The sequence below is a fragment of the Scyliorhinus canicula genome, chromosome 1, assembly GCF_902713615.1.
Source record: "Scyliorhinus canicula chromosome 1, sScyCan1.1, whole genome shotgun sequence".
Taxonomy (NCBI): Eukaryota; Metazoa; Chordata; class Chondrichthyes; order Carcharhiniformes; family Scyliorhinidae; genus Scyliorhinus; species Scyliorhinus canicula.
In genome coordinates this window covers 73,499,379-73,522,359 of record NC_052146.1, presented here as the reverse complement: position 1 = coordinate 73,522,359, position 22,981 = coordinate 73,499,379, and the positions used below count along the sequence as shown (strand labels likewise).

At 47.8% G+C, this 22,981-nt stretch overlaps 1 protein-coding gene across 1 annotated transcript in view; it reads right to left on the bottom strand.

Annotated features, from left to right (window-relative positions):
* rsph14 (radial spoke head 14 homolog) overlaps positions 1–22,981 on the bottom strand; it is a 998,814-nt gene that overhangs the window by 955,985 nt on the left and 19,848 nt on the right. Inside the window, exon 2 of the mRNA XM_038793258.1 lies at positions 16,901–17,003. Within this exon, the coding sequence (XP_038649186.1) occupies positions 16,901–17,003 (103 nt within the window). The remainder of the gene's footprint in view (positions 1–16,900; positions 17,004–22,981) is intronic.

Below are 22,981 nucleotides of genomic sequence, written 5' to 3'. Positions count from 1 at the left end.
CTGTCTGTGCGGAGTCTGCACATCCTCCCCGTGTGTGCGTGGGTTTCCTCCGGGTGCTCCAGTTTCCTCCCACAATTCAAAGACGTGCAGGTTAGGTGGATTGGCCATGATAAATTTCCCTTAGTGTACAAAATTGTCCTTAGTATTGAATGGGGTTACTGGGTTATGGGGATAGGGTGGAGGTGTTGACCTTGGGTAGGGTGCTCTTTCCAGGAGCCGGTGCAGACTCGATGGGCCAAATGGCCTCCTTCTGCACTGTAAATTCCATGAAAAAAGAAAGAGGAGACTTTTGTACTGTCTAGAAGGGTGGGGACAGTCGAACCCATTGAAGAGTATAAAGAAAGTAGGAAGATACTGAAGCTGGAAATTAGGAGGGATTGGAGGAGTCATAAAAGGTCCTTGGCAAATAGGATTAAGGTGAATCCCACAGCTTTTTATTCATGTGTAAAAAGCAAGAGGGTGGCCAGGGAAAGAATTGGACCACTTAAGTGGGGGGAATCGGTGTGTTGAGCCAGCGGAAATGGGTGAGGTACTAAATGAGTACGTTGCATCAATGTTCACCAAAGAAAGGGACTTTGGGGAAGATGATTCTTGGGTAGGGTGTGGTGGACAGTCTGGATCATGTTAACATTGAAAAGGAGGAGGTATTAGGTCTTTTAAAAGATATTAAGGTAGATCAGTCTCCTGGGCTGGATGGGATTTACCCCAGAATACTGAGGGAATCAAGGGAGCCTTGTCTAACATCTTTGTATCCTCATTGGCTGCAGGTGAGATCCCAGAGGACTGGAGAATAGCTAATGTGGTACTGCTGTTTAAGAAAGGTAGCAGGGATAATCCTGGAAACTATAGGCCGGTGAGCCTCACGTCGGTAGTAGGTAAATTATTGGAGAGAATTCTCAGGGACAGAATTTATACACATTTGGAAAAAAATGGACTCATAAGCGATAGACAGCATGGTTTTGTGAAGGGGAGGTCGTGCCTCACGAACTTGATTGAGTTTTTTGCGGAGGTGACAAAGATAATTGATGAGGAGAGGGCGGTGGATGTTGTTTACATGGACTTCAGTAAAGCCTTTGACAAGGTGCAAAAGATGCAGTCACACGGGATCAGAGGTGAGGTGGTAAGATGGATAGAGAACTGGTTCGGCCACAGAAAGCAAAGGGTAGCAGTAGAAGAGTGCTTTTCTGAATGGAAGGTTGTGAATAGTGGTGTTTCACAGGGATCTGTGCTTGGGGCTCTGTTGTCTGTCGCGTACATAAACTATTTGGAGGGAAATGTAGCCGGTCTGATCATTAAGGTCGCGGGTGACACCAAGGTTGGTGGAGTGGCTGATAGTGTTGAGATTATCAGAAGATACAGCAGGACATAGATAGGTTGGAGACTTCGGCAGAGAAATGGCAAAGGGAGTTTAATCCAGACAAATGTGAGATAATGCATTTTGGTCGGTCCAACATAGAGGGGAAACATACCATAAATGGCAAAACTCTTAGGAAAGTTTAAAACAAAACTCTATAGAAAGTCGGAGACATCCGGGCGTGCACGTCCACAGATCTTTGAAGGTGGCAAGGTAGTCAAGAAAGCATACGGACTGCTTGCCTTCATTGGATGGGGCATCGAGTATAAAAACTGGCAAGTCGTGCTACAGTTGTATAAAACCTTGGTAAGGCAGCACTTGGAATATTGCGCACAATTCTGAGCGCCACACCACCAGAAAGGTGTGGAGGCTTTGGAGAGGATGCAGAGGAGGTTTACCAGGATGTTGCCTGGTCTGAAGGGTGTTAGCTATGTGGAGAAGTTGAATAGACTTGGACTGTTTTCATTAAAAAGTTGGAGGTTAAGGGGTGACCTGATAGAGGTCTACAAGATTATGAGGGGCATGGATAGAGTGGATGGGCAGGCACTCTTTCGCAGGATGGAGGGATCAGGCACCAAGGAGCATAGGTTTAAGGTCTGAGGGCCAAAGTTTAGAGCAAATGTACAAGGCAGGTTTTTTTACACAGAGGGTGGTGAGTGCCTGGAACACGTTGCCAGGGGAGTCTGTGGAAGGAGAAACATTAACAGCGTTCAAAAGGCATCTTGACAAACACATGGATAGGATGGATATAGAGGGATATGGTACAAGGAAGTGCTGAGGGTTTTGGCCAAGGATGTGCTGAATGGCCTCCTTCTGCACTGTAAATTCTATGATAAACACAGTTATTTATTGCTAACACTGCACTAATGAATTACTAAAATGTCTAAGATTAATACAATTGAAAATAATGGTCTAACATTAACTTATATTAAGATACTTCAGAGCTTCTCTAATATGCGACGGCTACCAACTCCTTACCAACACCTTCTCCTGGAACACATGGTGTGACCGGGCCACGTGTCTGCAAAGTCACACCACCTGGTGGTCGGATGCTGGAACTACAACAAGAACAAAAGAGCACAGGTAAAGGCCCTTTGGCCCTCCAAACCTGTACCGGCCCTTGGTAAGAGCACCCTACTTAAGCCCACACCTCCACACTATCCCCGTGACCCAGTAACCCCACCTAACCTTTTTGGATAATAAGGGCAATTCAGCATGGCCAATCCATCTAACCTGCACATCTTTGGACTGTGGAGGAAACCGGAGCATCCGGAGGAAACCCACGTAAACATGAGGAGAACGTGTGGACTCCGCACAGACAATGACCCAAGTCGGGTATCGAACCTGGGACCGTGGAGCTGTGAAGCAACAGTGCTAACCACTGTGCTACCATGCCGTCATTATACAAAGTCTAATGTTCTTTATTCACACTACAATACCAAGATTCAAAATCAGCCCAATCAAAGAGCATTACACTCTACAGATTCAAAATTAGTTCAAGTTTACAGCAAAGATAAGCCAGATATTCACTAGCTTTAGAACAAGGCAATTCTTTATTACAACAAGGGGAGAGACTGTCCCTTTCATTTCCAAGGTCTAACCATTTCTGTCCAGTTCCCTCAAAAAGCATCACGCAGGAACCAATCACTGACTATTGTCAGACAGAACACGGTCCCTGGCCAACCCACAGCTTGCCAGCCAATTAATCCAGCCATTTTCAAAGTCAGGGTCGCACCCCGAAAGTGGGTCATGGGCAGGTATCGGGAGGGTTAGGCGTTTCTGATCGCTGGAGGAAGTGCCCCAACAGCCACGACCGGCTTTTCAAAATGCCTTCTGCAGCCGGCTTTCAGAATGCTGGCTGTCCTGCGCAGATGTGCCCCCTCAGCAGTGTGCAGGCCCAGAGCCCAGCGGGTCAGACTACTTCCTCCTGACGTCAGAACACTGGCCCAGAAGCAGATTCTTTAAAAAAATTGATGGAGTCTTCCTGCGTGGAGTGGCGGCAGAGATCAGGTCATGCACCCCTTACGCGCGAGTCTCCGGTAAAACTTCTAAGTATGGTAGTGAGCAGGAACGGCGAGGCCAGCAACACTATTCAATGTTAATTGATCCACTTAACGAGGCCCCATGGGCTTCTCGCCGCAAATGAAGGCTCACCCGCCGTTTCACCATCACCGCACTCGCCACCCCCCTGCTAACACTTAAGTAGCTCTTGCTCAGCCAACCCCAGTCAGCTCGTTACAATGGCGCCCAGGAGAGCGCCCACAAGATTCGGGGATGCAGATCTGGGGAGGCTGCTAGACGCTGTGGAGGCCCAGAGGGATGTCCTCTTCCTCCGAGGGTCCAGGAGGGTCAGCCACAGGGCAGCCAGTGCTGCCTGGGATGGGTTGGCAGTGGCAGTGAGCACCAGGAGTGTGACCAAGAGGAGTGGCCTCCAGTGCAGGAAAAAGGTCAATGACCTACACCAGGCACTAAAGTGAGTAGACACCCATGTTCCATACCACCACCGCCCCCCCCCCCCCCCCCCCCCCCCCAACTCCCCCTAGCTACCCACCCCCAACCTTCTGGAGGCCTTCTATTCACTCACACGTCAAACTCCTCGTCTACCCTCATTCCATGGGTATGGCCCATGGCAGTGCCACCCTGGCATCCTTGCACTGCCACCCTGGCACCGAGGCAGTGCTCCTGCCGGTTTGACAGTGCCACCCGGACACCCCCCACCCCTGGTGCTATTCCGCCTGGTCCACGTTTGTGTGGACCAGTGCTGAACAGCGCCCGGCTGGAGAAACAATGGAGGCCGGTGGATTCCAGGCAGGTAGGTCGTAAGTAGGTTTACGACCTACTTGCGCGAGTGTAATTTTGTCCCACTCCTTTTGGGTGGAGTTCCAACTCCGACGTCCCGCTGGACTTGGGTGTATCCTGCGAGGCATGGAGGCTGTCGGAAGGTCCACTGGAGGCCTCTCCCATGATTCTCCGGCCTTGTTGTGCTCTTGTGCGTTGAGCGCGACACAGCAAGAGAATCGTGGCCACTGCAACTGGAGTTCACCACTAATAGTGGGAGTGAATGTTTTAAGTACTGGATGGGGTAGCTATTAAGCTGACTGTTGCATCCTGGATGGTGTGGAGTTTCTTAAGTGTATTTAGGTAGCTGGCCCAGGTAGGTTTCTGGTCAATTCAGATATCCTGATCCCCAAATATTGAGGGTGGGGGATACAATGATGGTAATGCCATTGAATGTTAAGACAAAGAGGCCAAACCCTCTCTTATTGGAAATGGCCATTGTCTGCACTTTTTGCAATACCTACCCTAATTGCCAAAATCTGGACGTTATCGATGTTACTTGCTGCATGCATCACAAACTTCTGCCTTGTCTAGGAAGTTGCAAACAGAATTGAACATCATGCCATCAACAGTGAACATCCATACACCTCGCCTTATGATGGAGGGAAGGTAACTGATGAAGCAGCTGAAGATGGTTGGGCCGAGGACACTGTCCTGAGAAACGCCTGCTGCAATGTCAATGGGCTGAGATGATTGGCCTCCAACAACCACAACCATATCACTTTATGGTAGGTATGAATCCAGACAGTGGGGAGTTTTCCCTTTGACACCCATGCTCTCCAATGTTACTCTGACTCTTAGCTGTCACATTCAAATGCTGCTTTGGGCAGTGCCTTTCATCACACCTCTGAAATTTAGCTCACAGAGGATTCTAGAGCTAGCGAAAGTTAGAGTTTGATCATTTTAAAACTGAGGCATTGGGGAAAGGGAGCCAGCGATAATAGGTTAGGGGGATGCTGCTGTGATATAGAATGCCAAATTTTCTTTGACTGATTTGCCTTATTTTTCGTAGACCAGCCAAAACCTTGCTGAAGTTTGTTATCTATTTTCTATTGATCTGCAGAATTTCATTATTATTATTATTTCGCAAAGGCAAATCCCTGAATCTAAATGATAGCCTAATTTATGGAGATTAGCCCACTACTTAAATCTGTAGGAGGAACACTCCTCAGCAGTGTGCAGTAGTCTACAGGAGGGAGACTCCTCGATCGTGTGCAGCATTATTTGCTTCTTTCCACAAATATATACAGAATTTTTACTGAGGCCCCGGCAGTGGAGGTTGGCTGCCTGGTTGCATTGGCCGGTCTTGAATCTCTTCAGTGAGGATAACCCTCACTATGGGTATTCAAAGCCTGCCATTCGGCAGATGGGATTTGTCACAAGAAACTGGTTAGTGACTTCCTGTGTTTCCCACTCCATGATCCAAAGCACATTGACTGGTAGATCTGGCTCAGGAAGGGTGCTCCACATACTGTGCTGAAGCCAGGCAGTGAGAAAGCTGAATAGGTCACCATGGAGTGGTAAGAGAGCTGCAGTGCAATGACTTCAACCAGCTTGTGGGTTTTCATCAGTTGGCAGATGTGTAGCCGAGTGATGTTTGAGAGGACAGGGAGCCGGGAGAGGGATGTTGAATGGAGAGTTCCAGTTATGATACACATTGTTGCATTCCATTGGGCGTCAACAGGATATGTGTGTGCTGAACTTTGCCAGACAAGTGCACAGTACTCCTGCTGCAGAGTACGATAAGGCAAGTGTTGATGCCCACAGTATTGTGGCAGAAGCACCGCGCATAGTTCCAGCAAGTTTGGTCAGTATGTTGTTTCCAGTTTTAACCTTTGCTGCTGCTTTCTTCAGATGATCCCGAAAGGACAGGATCCTATCTACAGTCACTACCAAGAATGTTGAGTTGAGATCATGCTTTATGCCTCCATGTAGATACGCAATTCTTTTTTGGCTCTGGTATTAATGGGAATGGATTTGATTTTAGATGGATTCACCTTGAGGCGCTATGTGCTGCAGATATCTGTCAGCTGTGTAACCCCTTTTGTAAGGATCTGATCCGGGGTGCAGAGGAATGAGCTTGGGTGGCACAACAGATATCATCAGCATAGATGAACTTGCAAAATGTGGCTGTGGCAGGTAATTTGCAAATACGTTGAACAGGATTGGAGCTAGCACTGAGCCTGGTGTTAGTTCACTGGCCTATCTTCTCCATGCATTTTCCCTTGCCCGAGGTAGACTCTGAATCATCCCTTGCGAAGGAGTGTTTCAACAACTTTCCCAACTAGGTTGGAAGTACTCTGGAAAGCTTTAGGAGCAGGCCAGTGTGCCATACTGTATCACAGTCAGCTGCAAGGTCCAGTATACCTGTCTTCAGGTTCTTTTGGAAGCCATTTTTGATGTAAATGCCAAGTGCCAGAACTTGATCACAGGTGCTGTGCCCTTACATAAATCAGCTTGGCTGTCATTAAGGAGGTCTCCACTTCTGGAGATATGCGGTATAGGATAAGACACTCAAGTATCTTAAACCACACATGGTAGTGCAATCTGTAGTATAAGGGTTTGCTAAATATGGGATGAGTATCGTATCTAGAGTGATGAAAGAGAGCACAAGACGCGCACCTCGGGGTCAGTGTGGTGTTGGACAGAGCTTTGTGCAGACCTAAGCATGGAGATAGCTCCTGCTTTGTATCCTCTACTGTATATTTGTAAATAGTTTTAGAAGTTAATAAAGATTTACAGTAAATTTACTTCAGACAATGAAGGCATTGTTAAAATCTACTGAGATGTAACCAACACCCCACAACACAATTGGTTAATAGTTACCTGCCAATGTGAGAATCTCATTTAATCGCATTTAAAACTGAGATCTGCCAATGTGTGGCAAAGAGAACATCAAAGCAAAGTGCTCTTACATACTGGAGGCTGGGGGGGCAAAACCCACAGGACAACTCAGTAGATTTTGCAATTGTAACTGAATTGAAGCAGTTGATTTTGGTCTTTGGGTTTCATGTTTCTATCTCTAAGCTGCACAGCGGACAGGTGCACAGTTGGGCTTGAGGGGACATTCGGCCTTCACTTTCTATGCAATTCATCACCTCTCAGTTATCAATCCATAGTTAGCAGTTAACATGATTTATCTGTTTCATTGCCATCCTCACCAAGTGCATCAGACCCATCAGGCGAACACCTCACCATAACCCACTTACAGCACTCGTCATAGGCAAAGTGAGTCAAAAATGCAAAGGAGAGGTAGATGACTGGAGGTGTGCTGCCACAAATTGTTCAGCTTTAACAAATGCACAGGAAAACGCCTTGGGTAAGTGCAGCGCCGGCCCTAGGGTTGCTGGCGCCCCGGGCAAGCTGAACTTCGGCGCCCTTGGGGGGGGGGGGGGGGGGGGGGGGGGGCCGAGAGGGGGGGGCGGGGCCAAGAGGGGGGGCGGACCCGAGGGGGGGTGGAGGGCGGGGGGAGCGGACCCGGGGGGGGGGGGGGCGGGGGGAGCGGACCCGAGGGGGGGGGGGCGGGGGGACGGACCCGAGCGGGGGGGCGGACCGAGGGGACGGCCGCCCTGGGGGAGTGCGGCCACACTGGGGGAGTGCGGCCACCGCGCATGCGCTGGTTGGCGCCGGCCCAACTGCGCATGCGCGGGACCCGAGTCTGGCGCCCCCTAGCACATGGCGCCCCGGGCGACTGCCCGAGTTGCCGGTGCCTTGAGCCGGCCCTGGGTAAGTGCCATATCTGCATCCTTCTCAACTGAAGATGGAGAGACAGGAAACTCACAGGCAGCTGGTACAGATTTGAAAATATCTCTGAAACACGTTTGTTAACCCTATCAGTCACTGAATTTGTGGCGGAGGCTCCACAAATAACCCCAGCACATCAGTGCAAAATACAAGGCTGAAGCATTCACAATCACCTTCAGTCAGAAGAGCAGAGTAGATGATCCATCACAGCCTTGTAGCAAGGGGAGGTCCCAAAAATCATAATGCCAGTCTTCAGCCAATTTGATTCGCTCCATGTGATATCAGGAAATGACTGAACGCACATACAGAAAAAGCTGTGGTCACTGACAACATTCCGTCTGTAGTACGGAAGACTTTGCTCCAGAATCAGCCACACCCTTAACTAAGCTGTTCCAGCACAGTTACAATACTGGTATCTAACTGACAAAATGAAAAATTGCCTGGATATGTCCTGTGCACAAACAGCAAGGCAGGTCAAACCCAGCCAATCTTCGCATCATTGGTTTGCTCTCAAACATCAGCAAAGTGATGGAAGAAGTCAACGACAATGCAACCAAGGGGAGCAATAACCTACTCAGCCATGATCTTATTAAATGACAGAATGGCCTACTCCTGCTCCTTGTTCGTCTGTTCCTCTGTACTCACTGATACTCAATTTGGGTTCCACCAAGGGCATCGACTTCTGATCTCATTACAGCCTTGGTCCAAAAATGGAAAAAAGCTCAATTCCAAAGGTGAGGTGAGAGTGACTGCCCTCAACAACAATGTAACATTTCACTGAGTTATCACATCAAAGGACCTGGTAAAAGTGAAGTCAATGAGAATCAGTGGGGAAACTCTTGATTGGTTGGAGTCATACCAAGCACAATGAAAGATGGCTGTTGTTGTTATTCAATCATCTCAGCCAACAACATCACTGCAGGAGATCCTCATGGTAGTGTCCTAGGCTCAACCACTTTCAGCTGTTTCATCAATAACCTTCCCTCCCTAAGTCAGAAGTGGGGATGTTAACATTCTCCCCGTGTCTACATTCTCCCCGTGTCTGCGTAGGTTTCGCCCCCACAACCCAAAAATGTGAAGAGTAGGTGGATTGGACACGCTAAATTGCCCCTTAATTGGAAAAAATAATTGGGTAATCTGAATTTATAAAAAAAAAAAGAAGTGGTGGGGAAGTTTAGTACCATTTGCAGATCAGACACCAAATCAGTCCATGTCAACATTGAGGCTTGGGCTGATAAGTGGCGAGTAGCATCTGCATTAAACAAGTGCAGGCAATGGCCATTCTAAAAAGAGAGAATCAAACCATCTCCCCTTGACATTCAACAACATTATAATTGCTGAATTCCCCAACATAAACATACTGGGGGGTACAGTTGATGAGAAACATAACTGGATCATTTAAATATTGTAGCTGCAAGAGCAGGACAGAGGCTGAGAATTTTGCTGTGAGAACTTACCTCCTCACTCCCCATAGCCTGTCCACTATCTACAAGACACAGGAGTATGATAGAATACTCCCCGCTTGTCTGGATGAGTGCAGCTCTAACAACACTCAATGAGCTTATCACCATCCAGGACAAAGCTCCCCTGTTTGATCAGCAACCCATCCACCACCTTAAACATTCACTCCCTCCACCACCGTGGCAGTAGTGTGTACCATATGCAAGATGCACTTGAGCAACTCACCAAGCCTTCTTCGACAGCACCTTCAACAACTGTGAAGTGGGAAATTTCTAAGTGCAGGTTCTCAAAAAGAAATTGCTGGTCATACCATTCCTAAATCTACTATTGCATTGTTTTCCTATATGTTTATCTTTTTAGTCGAAACATTAGTAAAACTGCTTTTTAAGTGAAAAATATTAGTGTTAGTAGGGTTTTTATTTCTTTAGAATTGCTAGAATTTCATTATGTAACAGTTTAATTACGTAATTCAATCCGATCAAAAACATGAATTACAGAAGACGTTACTTACTTCTAACTGGGGAATGGAATATTGAGGGATAACAACTTTTCGTAAAAGACGATGCAAGACTTGTCATGTGAGAGTACCTTTAAGAAATGGGTGTTTATCAAATAGCTGTAGTGATGTCAGAGTGTGGGTGGAGCTGGGCTGTCTGCCTGTTTTTACTTTCGTTTTTGAGCTGGCAGGTACAGTGTGTGTTTGGTTTCGTTATCAGAGTTGGAGCTGCATCCAGCCAAACAAGGTGTAATTTTGATCTCTCTCTGCATGATCACTTGACAATTTAAAAGTGATAACTTCTCTCAGTAGAGAATTTAAATCTTCTGTAAATTTAAATACTGTAAATCTTTATTAACTTCATTTAAATGAGTATTGGTAGACTTCAAGAGGATATAGACAGGCTAGTGGAATGGGCAGACACATGGCAGAGGAAATTTAATGTAGAGAAGTCTGAAGTGATCAGTTATTTTAGTCAGAAGAATTAGGAGAGGTGTTAAACTAACTGGTCTGTAATTTCCCACATTCTGTCTCCCTTCCTTTTCGAATAAGGGCGTTACATTAGCATTTTTCCAATCCACTGGAACCTTTCCCGTGTCCATGGAATTTTGCAATATCATAACCAATGATCCCGGGCCGTGGGGTACATGCGGCAGACGCGTTGCCAGTCCAACTTTAAGTGGCGCAGCCAATCGTGCCCCAATTAGCTGGGTCCTTCTCCATGGACTAACACCAAAGACAACCTAGTGGAGTGGTGTAACGACAACAATCGCTCTCTCAATGTCAGCAAAACTAAAGAACTGGCCATTGACTTCACAAAGCAAAGTATCGTACACAGCTGAGTCGGCATCAATGGTACAGAGGTGGAGATGGTTGACAGCTTCAAATTCCGAGGTGTGCACATCACCAACAATCTGTCCTAGTCCACCCACGTGGACGCTACGACCAAGAAAGCACAACAGCACCTATACTTTCTCAGGAAACGAAGGAAATTCGGCATGTCCACATTTATCCTTATCAACTTTTATAGATGCACCATAGAAAGCATCCTATCTGGCTGAATCACAGCCTGGTATGGCAACTGCTCAGCCCAAAACTGTAAGAAACTGCAGAGAGTCGTGAACAACCCAGTCGATCAAGTGAACCCGCCTCCCATCCACTGACTCTGTCTACACCTCCCGCTGCCTTGGGAAAGCAGGCAGCATAATCAAAGAGCCCTCCCACCCAGCTTATTCACTCTTCCAACTTCTTCCATTGGGCAGGAGATACAAATGTCTGAGAACACGTACTAACAGATTCAAAAACAGCCTCTTCCCCACTGTTACAAGACTCCAAAACAACCCTCTTATGGACTGATCTCATCTCCTCATACATCTTCTTTACTGAGTAGTACTGCACTCCTGTATGCTTCACCCGATGCCTGTGTCGATGTATTTACATTTTGAATTTATGTTTGCCCTGTTTTTTTTCATTTATTGAATGATCTTTCTGAACTCTATGTAGAACAATACTTTTCACTGTACCTTGGTACACGTGACAATAAACAAATCCAATCCAACATGCCGACTGGTCCCCGTATAAGTGGCGCACCCAATCGTGGCCCAGTAAGCTGGGTCCTCCTCTGTGGACTACCACCAAGAACAAACATGCCGACTGGTTCCCGTATGACGCAGTCACGTGGGTAGTACCCTCAAGGGCCAAAGGCTCTCCTGTGAACCTCACCAATCAACCAACTGTGTCTCGAAGGTCCAAGGTCCGAAGGCCGGACTTTATCACAGCGAATATCCAATGGCTGATCAGTGAGACTGCTGCTCCAATATCGAGCTCCATTTCAATGGGGTGTCCATTCATCTTTAATGCAATACGAGGGGGCGACCCTGGGGGCTGTAATGCAGAGGGGGCTGTAATCCTCCTCCTGGTGTTCAACAAAGTATGCTTGGCCTCTGGAGCGGTAATATCTGGGGTTTGGCAGGGAACAGCGCATTCACGGGCCTGTACAGCACCCCGGCTCTATTCGCAGCATCCAGCTTGCGGCTGCCATCTTAATGTTCCGGTTCAGGGAAATCATTCCAGTCGCACCCGGGTGTGCCATGGAGACAGCCTTGGGTCTCGTGGTCGGACCCGTTTTGCAGAAGCTTGAGCCTTTCGGGCCTGGGAGTGGTCGGTCAGTGGTCGCTTCAGTGACCCAAGGTTCAGACCTTACAAGCCCTACAACTGTTGGACTACGTGCTCTCCTGGGAAATGGCGATGTCCACCGCCTGCTGGAAGGTTAAATGGGCTTCCGTAAGGAATTTCCTTTGGATTTCAGCGTCTCGGAGCCCACAGACAAAACGGCCCCAAAAGGATTTGGATAGTGCGGGCCCAAACTCACGAGGCGCCGAGTATCCTCAAGTGTGCCACAAATTCGGCATTTGATTCTCCTTGGGCCTGCAAGGCCGTGTGAAAACGGAACCGATGGACCATTATCTGCAGCTGAGAGTTAAGATGTGCCTCAATTAGGGCCACCATGGTGGCAAAATACTTGGAGTCCGGCCTGTCCATGTGTGTGAGCCTCTTGATAAGCACACAGATGGGTTCCCCAACTGTAATCAGCAGGATAACGTTCATCTCCAACTACTGCATCAGAGTAAAAAAAATACTGCACCCTCTCTACATACTGCGTCCAGTCATCAGTACCAGCATCAAACTGTTTAAGTTTCCTGATGTGCAGCATCTCACTGTTTGAAGTGGAGGCCTCTGTGGGCCTGGACAAAGTGGGTTGGTGGAGTATAACGCATGGTGGTTGCGGCAGCTCAACTTCACCCTCGTCGCCAGTGTAGCGAGACAACAGGAACACACAATACGGTAGAAATGAACAACTGGTTTATTACAGTACACACAAATAACAAAACTACAACTCTTCTCCATGAAGGGCCACCCTCCCGGACCTGCACCCAGTCAGGGTTGTTATACTGAGTGGATCCCCCTTGTTACGGGGAAACCCTGCCCCCAATTACCAGGGGAATTTATACTCAGCTGTGTGAGGGGGGGGGGGGGGGGGGGGGGGGGATCGTATACAGCACAGTCCTTGGTTCCCAAAGAAGTCATAACAGTAAGGTCCATTCAGACCGAATGTCACAGACCTATTAGGATGTTCCAATTGGCCTCCAGGTACTTGGATGCCACCGGGAACAGTGAAATGCTCCCAACTGGGATGACACAGAGTTTATAAAGAAGACCATGGTAGAAATCCCCGACATAAACACACAGTGATTAATCATGGCGGGGGAGGGATTTCAACTGTGTACGGATGGGTCAAATTCCAAAACAGGAATTTCCTCCAACATGGCAAAAGAACTTGGCGTATTCATGCAGAAGATGGGGGCTGTAGACCCATGACGGTTCACGCACTCAAGGGAGAAGGAGTTCTCCTTCTTCTCCCAAGTACACAATGTATATTCACAGATCAACTTCTTTGTAGTGGGGAAATTGGTGCTTCCAGGGCTAGTAAGAGGAGAATATTCCGCGATCGTAATCTCCGATCACGCTCTACATTAAATGAATGTGAGATTGGAGATGGGCCGTGCCTATGGCCACCATGGAGGTTGGACATGGCCCTCCTGGCCGAAAAGTCTTTCGGTGAGAAAATATCGCAGGCCACAGACGAGTATATTACTAATAACCAGAACCGGGAGGAAACACTAGTCGACTCCATACTGAGAGTAGACTGGCGACACTCCAAGGCCCTGACCGTAGAGCTCCAGGCAGAGAGGAAAGAAGCTACAAATAGACTTTGACCTACTCTCCAGAGGAAAGCAGTGAACCAACTCAGCCCTGTATGAGGACGGAGACAAAGCCAGCCGCCTGCTGGATCACCAGCTAAGAAAGCAGGCAGCCAGGAGGCAAATAGCCCAGATTAGGGACAGCAAAGGCAACTAATACAGGAGCCGGAAAAGGTCAAGGACATTCAAGACCTTCTACCGGGGGCTGTTGACCTCCGAGCTCCCAGCAGCAGACTGGAGGATGAAACAGTTCCTCAATGGACTAGATAGTCGTGTGGGAGGACAGGAAATGCGGGTTAGAAGCATTGCTAGAACTGGGAGAAGTCACGGAGAGCATCAGTTCCATGCAGTCAGGGAAGGCACCGCCAGACGGAATCCCGGTGATTTTCAACAAAAATTTGCAATGGCACTGGCCCCGCACCTGCGAGAGATGTTAACAGACTCGCTGGCAAGCATCCTGCCGCCCACACTAGCCCAAGCCTTAATCTCGCTGATTCCCAATGTGTGTGTGTGTGCGCGTGTGTGCAGGTGAAAAACTTCTTACGTAGTGAAACAGGGACATACTCATGACTACTACAACAGACGTTATTAGAGGACTTACTGGACATGGACATCTTAGGGAAGGGGAACTGTGGCGACATGTATGGGCGACTACTGAGGAGAGCTAACACACAACTGGACTTGTCAAGAGAAAAGTAGTAGGGAAGTTGCAAGAAAGAATGTCCCGAAGCGTGGCACATTGGCGAGACCATGCAGACGCTGCGACAACGGATGAACTGACATCGCGCGACAGGCAGGAATGTTCCCTTTGGGGAACACTTTAACAGTCAAGGGAATACAGCCTCTGATCTTCGGGTAAGCATTCTCCAAGGCGGTCTTCAGGACGTGCGGCAACGCAGAATCGCCGAGCAGAAATTTATAGCCAAGTTCCGCAAACATGAGTACGGCCTCAACCGGAACATTGGAGTCATGTCGCATTACATTCACCCCCCACCATCTGCCTGGGCTTACGAAATCCTACCAACTATCGTGGCTTGAGACAACTCACACCTCTTTAACCTGTGATTATCCCTCTCTTCAGTTGCTCCGCCTGGACCTGTAGACTTAATTACCTACAAAGACTAGCAGGAGCACTGGCAACAATTTTCAATTCCTCTCTAGCCACAAGGGAGGTGCCAGAGAACAGGAGGATAGCCAATGTGGTACCATTATTCAAGAATAGAGGAAGGGATAAACCAGGAAACTACAGGCCAGTAAATCTAACCTCAGTGGTGGTGAAACTATTGGAAGCAATTCTGAGAGTCAGAGTTAATCTGCATTTGGAGAGGTAGGGATTAATCAAGAACGGTCAGCGTGGTTTTGTTATGCGGAGGTAGTGTTTGACCAACTTGATTGAGTTTTTTGAAAAGTTGACCGGGTGTGTATATGAGGGAAATGTATTTGACATAGTCTACATGGATTTCAGCAAGGCTTTTGATAAGGCCCCACATAGGAGACTGATAGTGAAGGTCAGAGCCCATGGGATCCAAGGAAATTTGGACAATTGGATCCAAAATTGGCTGAGTGGCAGGAAGCAGAGGGTAATGGTGGAGGGGCGTTTTTCTGACTAGGAGCCTGTGTCCAGTCAGGTCCCACAGGAATCAGTGGTGAGGCCCTTGATGTTTGTGCTTTATATAAATTATTTAGATATGACTGTAGGAGGGTTGATCAGTAAGTTTGTGGATGATACGAAAATTGGTGGGGTGGTAAATAGTGAGGAGGATTGCCTTCAATTACAGGAGAATATAGACAGGGCTGGTCAGATGGGCCGATCAGTGGCAAATGGAATTCAATCCGGATAATTAAGAGGTGATGCATTTGGGCAGGATAAACAAGGCAAGGGAATACATGATAATTGGCAGGACCCGATATGTGCATGTACACCAGTCCCATAAGGTAGCAGAGCAGTTGGATACAGTGATTAAGAAGGCATATTTGTATACTTGCCATTATTAGTCGAGACACAGATTTTAAGAGCAGTGAGGTTATGCTGCAACGGTATAAAAAGTTGGTTTGGCAACAGCTAGAGTATTGTGTGCAGTTCAAGAATCCACATTATAAGAGGGATGAGATAGCACTGGAAATGGTGCAGAGGAGATTTATCAGGATGTTGCCCAGGCTGGAGAGTGTTAGTTATGAAACGAGATTGGATAGACTTGGATTGTTTACCTTGGAGCAGAGGAGACCGTGGGGGGAGGGGACATTATTGAGATGTACAAAATTATGAGGGGCATAGATAGAGAGGAAAAACTTTTTCCCCTGATGGAGGGGTCAATGACCAGGGGGCACAGGTTTAAGGCAAGGGGCAGGAGGCTTAGGAGGGGATGTGGGGAAAAACATTTTTACCCAGAAGGTGGTGGGAGTTTGGAATCCATTGGCTGAAAGGGTGATGGAGGCAGAGGCCCTCATAACATTTAAGAAGTATTTAGATGTGTACTTGCAATCCCAGGACATATAAGTTCAAGTGATGGAAAATGGGTTTAGGATGGTCAGCTGGTTGTTTCTGACTGGTGCAGATGCGATGGTCCGCAGGGCCTTTTCTGTGTTGTACGACTCTATGACATCAATACAACACCAACCTTTATTTTACTTAATCTGGTCACAATCTGAGCATTAAGAATAAACACTCGTAGCTAGCGAGCATAAATGTCCATAATCTGCATTGTGCTTCATTCACAATTGCTTCATTGCTGTTGCTATAATATCTAAACTGTTGTATTCTGCACAGTATATTGGTATTCCAATAAGAGAGTCCCATACTGGGTATTTCCAGCATTTCAATTTCTTTATTTAAGATTTCATTACATTTTCTATTTTTCATTATTAACTTTAGTATTCTATATATGCTGAGTGTTTTTCAACATATTAATAATAATCTTCATTATTGTCACAAGTAGTCTTACACTGCAATTAAGTTACTGCGAAAATCCCCTAGTTGTCACACTCCGGCGCCTGTTCAGGTACACAGAGGGAGAATTCAGAATCTCCAATTCATCGATCAACACGTCTTTCGGACTTGTGGGAGGAAACGGGAGCACCAGGAGGAAACCCACACAGATGTGGGGAGAATGTGTTGACTCCACAAAGACAGTGACCCAAGCCGGGAATCGAACCTGGGACTCTGGCACTGTGAAGTAACAGTGCTAATCATTATGCTAATGTACCACCATGGTCTTTTCAAAAGAGACTTTTAAAAGATCCTCTTACCTCCCAATAGTATGTGTGACTAAAATGTAGAAAATCTCTGTGGTCTTGCGACGGACAGTAGCATCTTCATCCCTCAAAAGGAATTTCAAGTTCTGCAAACAACCTTAAGGAAAGAAAAAAACATCCAGCATTAGCTAAATTACTACATTGTAATCTATGAAATAGAATTACAGCATATTGCACACACTATTAACTTGTATGCAGACTATGCCATTTGTATAAGCTGCTTCTAAATGTGACACCTTCCCTGGAAAAACATATATTGACTGTGAGTGTAGGTTGCACACATTGCTTAAAAGTCACTACAGCATAATTTTAAAATATGAATAAAAGTATGAAAGTATAATTATTGCAGCCCTAATAAGCATGGAAAATTAAGATAACCAGTGTCATTATATACATCCATTTATATAATGGAGTGCAGACAGGCAGTGATTGACACACAGGATGACCAGTGAGCACACAACACAGTGCAGCCAGCAGACAGGACACGACCACTATAAAGCCAGAGGGCACCAGTTTTCCCGCTCTCTCGGGATCCAGCCTCTGAGACAGTCAGAACTCGTGAGCATAGCCAGGGCAAACACCATGTGGTAGTCAGTCAGTCTGGTCAGGCTAGCCTCAGGACTCCAGTCAAGGCAGCATAGTGTCAACCCACAGTTGAACATGTAAATTAGATGTTAAATAGAATTGTGTTGCATCTCATCAAGTGTTGGAAGTTTGTCTCTCGCTACACTGCATCAAATGCAGTCCACATAGACCCAGCCTGCCCAACACATCATGGTACCAGGTTTGGATGCTGAAAATTGACGGACCTACCTCGAGTGAATCAGCGTTGACCAGCAATCAGCCATCCGGTAACATGGACAACGTCCGCCCTCCTCCGCAGCTCCACATTGCCGGCAACCTCGGTGCAAATTGGAAGATCTTCAAACAGAAGTTTCAGCTCTATCTCGAAGCCACCGACCTCTAGGCCGCATCGGACGCCAGGAAGATCGCACTTTTCCGCTCCACGGCCGGGGACCACGCCATCCACATCTACAACTCCCTTACATTCGCTGAAGGCGAAGACAAGACGAAATTTAAAACAGTCCTGCTGAAGTTCGATAGCCACTGCGACATTGAGGTTAATGAGAACTTTGAACGGTACATTTTCCAGCAGAGGCTTCAGGGTAAGGATGAACCTTTTCAATCCTTTTTGACCCATCTCCGCATCCTCGTGCGGTCATGTAACTATGACTCGACAACGGATTCCATGATCCGGGATCAGGTCATTTTCAGGGTCCACTCCGATTCCCTTCGCCAGCAGCTCCTGAAAGTCAAGCAGCTTACCCTCACCATCGCCATCGAAACGTGCGTTCTCCACGAATATGCTAACAACCGGTACTCCCACATCAGGGTGGCAGAAACGGCAAAGCTAGCCCCCCACGAGGCAGAACGGGTGCAGGCCATCGCACAAATGCAGGGTCTGAGTCTTGATGAGAGTGGCCATTTCATGCGCTTTTCCCCAGCTCCAGCGCATGCGCGCCACGACCGAGGGGACGGCGAGACCGACGACCAGACTGCGCAGGTGCGTACGTCATTCAACCGCACTGCGCATGCACGTTGGCGCACGGAACGCGCTGACGTTGGTGTCATGACATGTCCAAATTGTGGCTCCGCCCATTTAAAGCAGCAATGTCCAGCAAAATCACGACAGTGTCGACAGTGTGGCAAGCTTGGCCACTACGCAGCCCTTTGCAGATCTGCTCCACTGCCCAGCATCCAGCAATCCCAGCCATGGTGCAGAAGCGTCCATTCGATACAGCAAGGCATGCCAGATTCCGACCCCGACAGCCCAACAGATCCTGACGCCGAGTGCCTCAAATCCCCATTCCAGGTGGGCATCATTACTAAGCATGCGCTGCCTTTCTCAAAGATGGTGAAACATCTCTCAGTCCTAAGCGTGGTTCCTGACGACGAGTGGTGTGCTGTCCTCAGTTAACAAGGCTCGTATCCGTTTCAAGCTGGACACCGGCACATAAGCGAACCTCATTTCGAAATCCGATCTCGACACCATCCGCGTCAGACCAAGCATTCTTCCACCGGCCTGCCAGCTCCTTAACTACAATGGCAAAGCCATTGCTGCCAGTGGCTCATGCCTACTCAGAGTTTCCAATAGGTCACTTGAAGCGACGCTGCGATTTGAGATCATAGGACCTGACAGAGCATCCCTGCTCGGTGCTCGGGCCTGCAAACCCCTGAACCTGGTTCAGTGAGTCCACACCATGTCATCCTCACAGGTGACGGCCTCACCTGATGAAAACTTCCAGGCTCAAATTGATGACATCATAGCGCAATACCATAGCGTGTTCGAAGGTATGGACACACTCCCATACCGATACAAAATCCTGCTGAAACCAAACGCCACCCCTGTGGTTCACGCACCACGTCGGGTGCCGGCACCCCTCAAGGACCGCCTCAAGCAGCAGTTGCAAGACCTCCAGGACCAGGGCGTCATATCAAAAGTCACAGAACTCACGGACTGGATAAGCTCCATGGTCTGCGTCAAGAAGCCATCAGGGGAGCTTCGAATCTGTATCGACCCCAAAGATTTAAACCGCAACATCATGAGGGAGCATTACCCAATACCAAAGCAAGAAGAGTTAATCAGCGAGATGGCTCATGGCAAACTCTTCACGAAGCTGGACGCCTCCAAGGGGTTCTGGCAAATACAGCTGGATGCATCCAGTCGCAAGCTGTGCACATTCAATACCCCGTTCAGTCACTACTGCTACAACCGAATGCCTTTTGGCATCATCTCTGCCTCAGAGGTATTTCACCGCATAATGGAACAGATGACGGAGGGCTTCGAGGGGGTGCAACTGTACCTCGGCGATGTCATAATCTGGTCCACAACTCCTCAAGAACACATTGATCGCCTCAAGCGGGTATTCCACAGGATCTACGAGCATGGCCTCCGACTCAACAGGGCCAAATGCTCATTCGGTCAATCAGAAATCAAATTCCTTGGCGACCACATCTCGCAGCAAGGCGTGCAGCCGGATCCACATCTTGCAGCAAGGCGTGCAGCCAGATCCACATCTCGCAGCAAGGCGTGCAGCCAGATCCACATCTCGCAGCAAGGCGTGCAGCCGGATCCACATCTCGCAGCAAGGCGTGCAGCCGGATCCACATCTAGCAGCAAGGCGTGCAGCCGGATCCACATCTCGCAGCAAGGCGTGCAGAAACTAAAGAAACTCTGCAGCAACCTGAGATAGTGACCTCCCCATGGTCCAAAGTTGGTGTCGACCTTTTCCACACCAAGGGGCGTGACTATGTCCTCCTGGTCGACTACTTTTCCAATCCGACCTCACGTCGGCGGTGATGAAGGCATGCAAAGAAACATTTGCCAGACATGGGATACCACTCACGGTGATGACTGACAACGGCCCCTGTTTTTACGACCAGGAGTGGTCTGATTTTGCCCGGCTATACAAGTTTCGGCACGTCACATCCAGCCCCCACTACCCGCAGTCAAACGGGAAGGCCTAAAAAGGGGTCCACATCGTCAAAAGATTACTATGTAAGGCTGCCGACTTAGGCTCCAACTTCAACCTGGCGCTGTTGGCATACAGAGCAACCCCGCTGTCCACTGGGTTGTCTCCAGCGCAGATGCTCATGAACCGCACTCTGCAAACAACGGTTCCAGCCATCCACATTCCAGACTTTGACAACTTCCCAGTCATACAGAAGATGCAGCAGTCTCGGGCCCAACAGAAATCAGCATACGACGCTCATGCCGTGGATCTCCCCGAGCTGGTCCCAACTGATCAAGTTTGTGTCCAGCTGCCTAACGGCGGCTGGTCCGCCACAGCTGTGGTGGTCAAGCTAGTGGCCCCATGATCGTTCCTCGTTCGCATGGCTGATGGCTCCTTCCTACGACACAACAGACGGGCGCTGCGCAGACTTACATGCCCGCCACCCAACCGTGATGTCCCACCTCCTCCGGACGCGCCCTGCCACAAGGCCACCGATCTACCAGCAATCCTGCCAACCTCTGCGACCACCGCATTGGCGGCAGTCCCGCCCATCCAAGTGCAGGCGGCCCCTGCTCCACCCTTGAGGCAGTCTACCAGAATTCATCGCGCGCCACAGAGACTAAACTTATAGACTGAATGTATGCTCAACTTTGTTACCTCATCGTTTTGACATATGTAAATATAGTTTTTTTACCGTTTCATCTGCCGTATATCTGCACTAGCCACACCTTCCTATGTATGCAAGTCCATTTTAGCATATCCTGTATATCATCACGTACATATGCACATCTTCACGCACATGCACCTTAATATTCATTATCTGAACACAAACTTTACAAAAAAAAGGGGGGGGGGGGAGATGTCATAATATACATCCATGTATATCATGGAGTGCAGACAGGCAGTGATTGACACACATGATGACCAGTGAGCACACAACACAGTGCAGCCAGCAGACAGGACACGACCACTATAAAGCCAGAGGGCACCAGTTTTCCCCGCTCTCTCAGGATCCAGCCTCCGAGACAGTCAGAGCTCATGAGCATAGCCAGTGCAAACACCATGTGGTAGTCAGTAACTCTGGTCAGGCTAGCCTCAGGTCTCCAGTCAAGTCAGTATAGTGTCAACCCACAGTTGAACATGTAAAATAGTTAGATGTTAAATAAAATCGTGTTGCATCTCATCATATGTTGGAAGTCTGTCTCTCGCTGCACTGCATCAAATGCAGTCCACATAGACCGAGCCTGCCCAACACATCAACCAGCTGTAGAAATCAATCATAGCAGAATTAAGGGAATTTTACACAATTGTTAGGAGATTAAGGGATTTATAAAATGGAAACCCAAAACTTTCTGTATGACCACCACTTCAATGCAAATGAGGCAGAGCAGACCTTGCATACACCAGGAACCTCCAACGTTGGTCCCACACTGTATCTCAGATTCAAACAATTTGAATAATATGGCAGGATACATGGTACTGAATGAGAATTAAGTTGTGTTGAGTGCTTCCAAATGAAATGTTCGATAAATGGCAGCCCTTTCCATTCAGACAATGAAGGAGGTTAGTAAATATCGAACAATGGTCATGTGTGCTAGTTTTGAGCCGCCTTAAGGGAAGTCAGGCACTCGGTAAAATTGCAATGCTGTCTCCATCTTGTACAAGGGAGTACGAATGGAGAAAACCTGTGTCACATTGTTAAACAGTGCATTTGGAAATCTGACAAATGTAGGTGAAGATAGAAATCTTGGTCGGATTCTCCATTATACCCTGACAGGAGTCAGTGGCAAGGGAGTTGAAGGAAGGATGACTTTCACAGGAAGTGAAAGTAATTTCTGAATGCTTGAGGCAGATTGGAAGTCAGCTTATTACCGCCTTCAAGCACTTTCTTCACAGAGCACTGTGGTGACATGCCTGTGCACAGTTTTCCATGAATGTATATAGTTATCAATGCGACTTCCAACCAGCTGGTGACGATAGAGATCTACCATGTGACTAGAGATATCCAAGAGTTGGTAGAAAGTCGTACAAGAGGATAGTCGCACTAGATGTAACTCTAGGAGAATTTACTGAATTCATTTATTCGTTACAGTTTGTATCACATTCGTTTGTTATCTTTCCAAGTGTTCATATTGTTAATAAATCACCTTACTAGTCAAAGAACTAGATGTTCTGTGTGCATCTGTACTACGGCCAAGGGCTGGTTTAGCACAGTGGACTAAATAGCTGCCTTTCAATGCAGAATAAGGCCAGCAGCGCGGGTTCAACTCCCGTACCTGCCTCCCCGAACAGGCGCCGGAATGTGGCAACTAGGGGCTCTTCACAGTAACTTAATTGAAGCCTACTCCTGACAATAAGCGATTATTATTATTATAACACAGAACAAGCTTGGTCCCAAGAGTATTGAACAATTAAAGATAACGCTCCTTTATATAAAAGCTCCTTTATATAACAGACGCATTGGGGGGAATTGCAGGAATTATGGGGATACTGGAGGTATTTGGTTGGCTCACAGGTTACAAATATGGATATGGGCAAAAGTGAGGTTTTTGAAATCCAG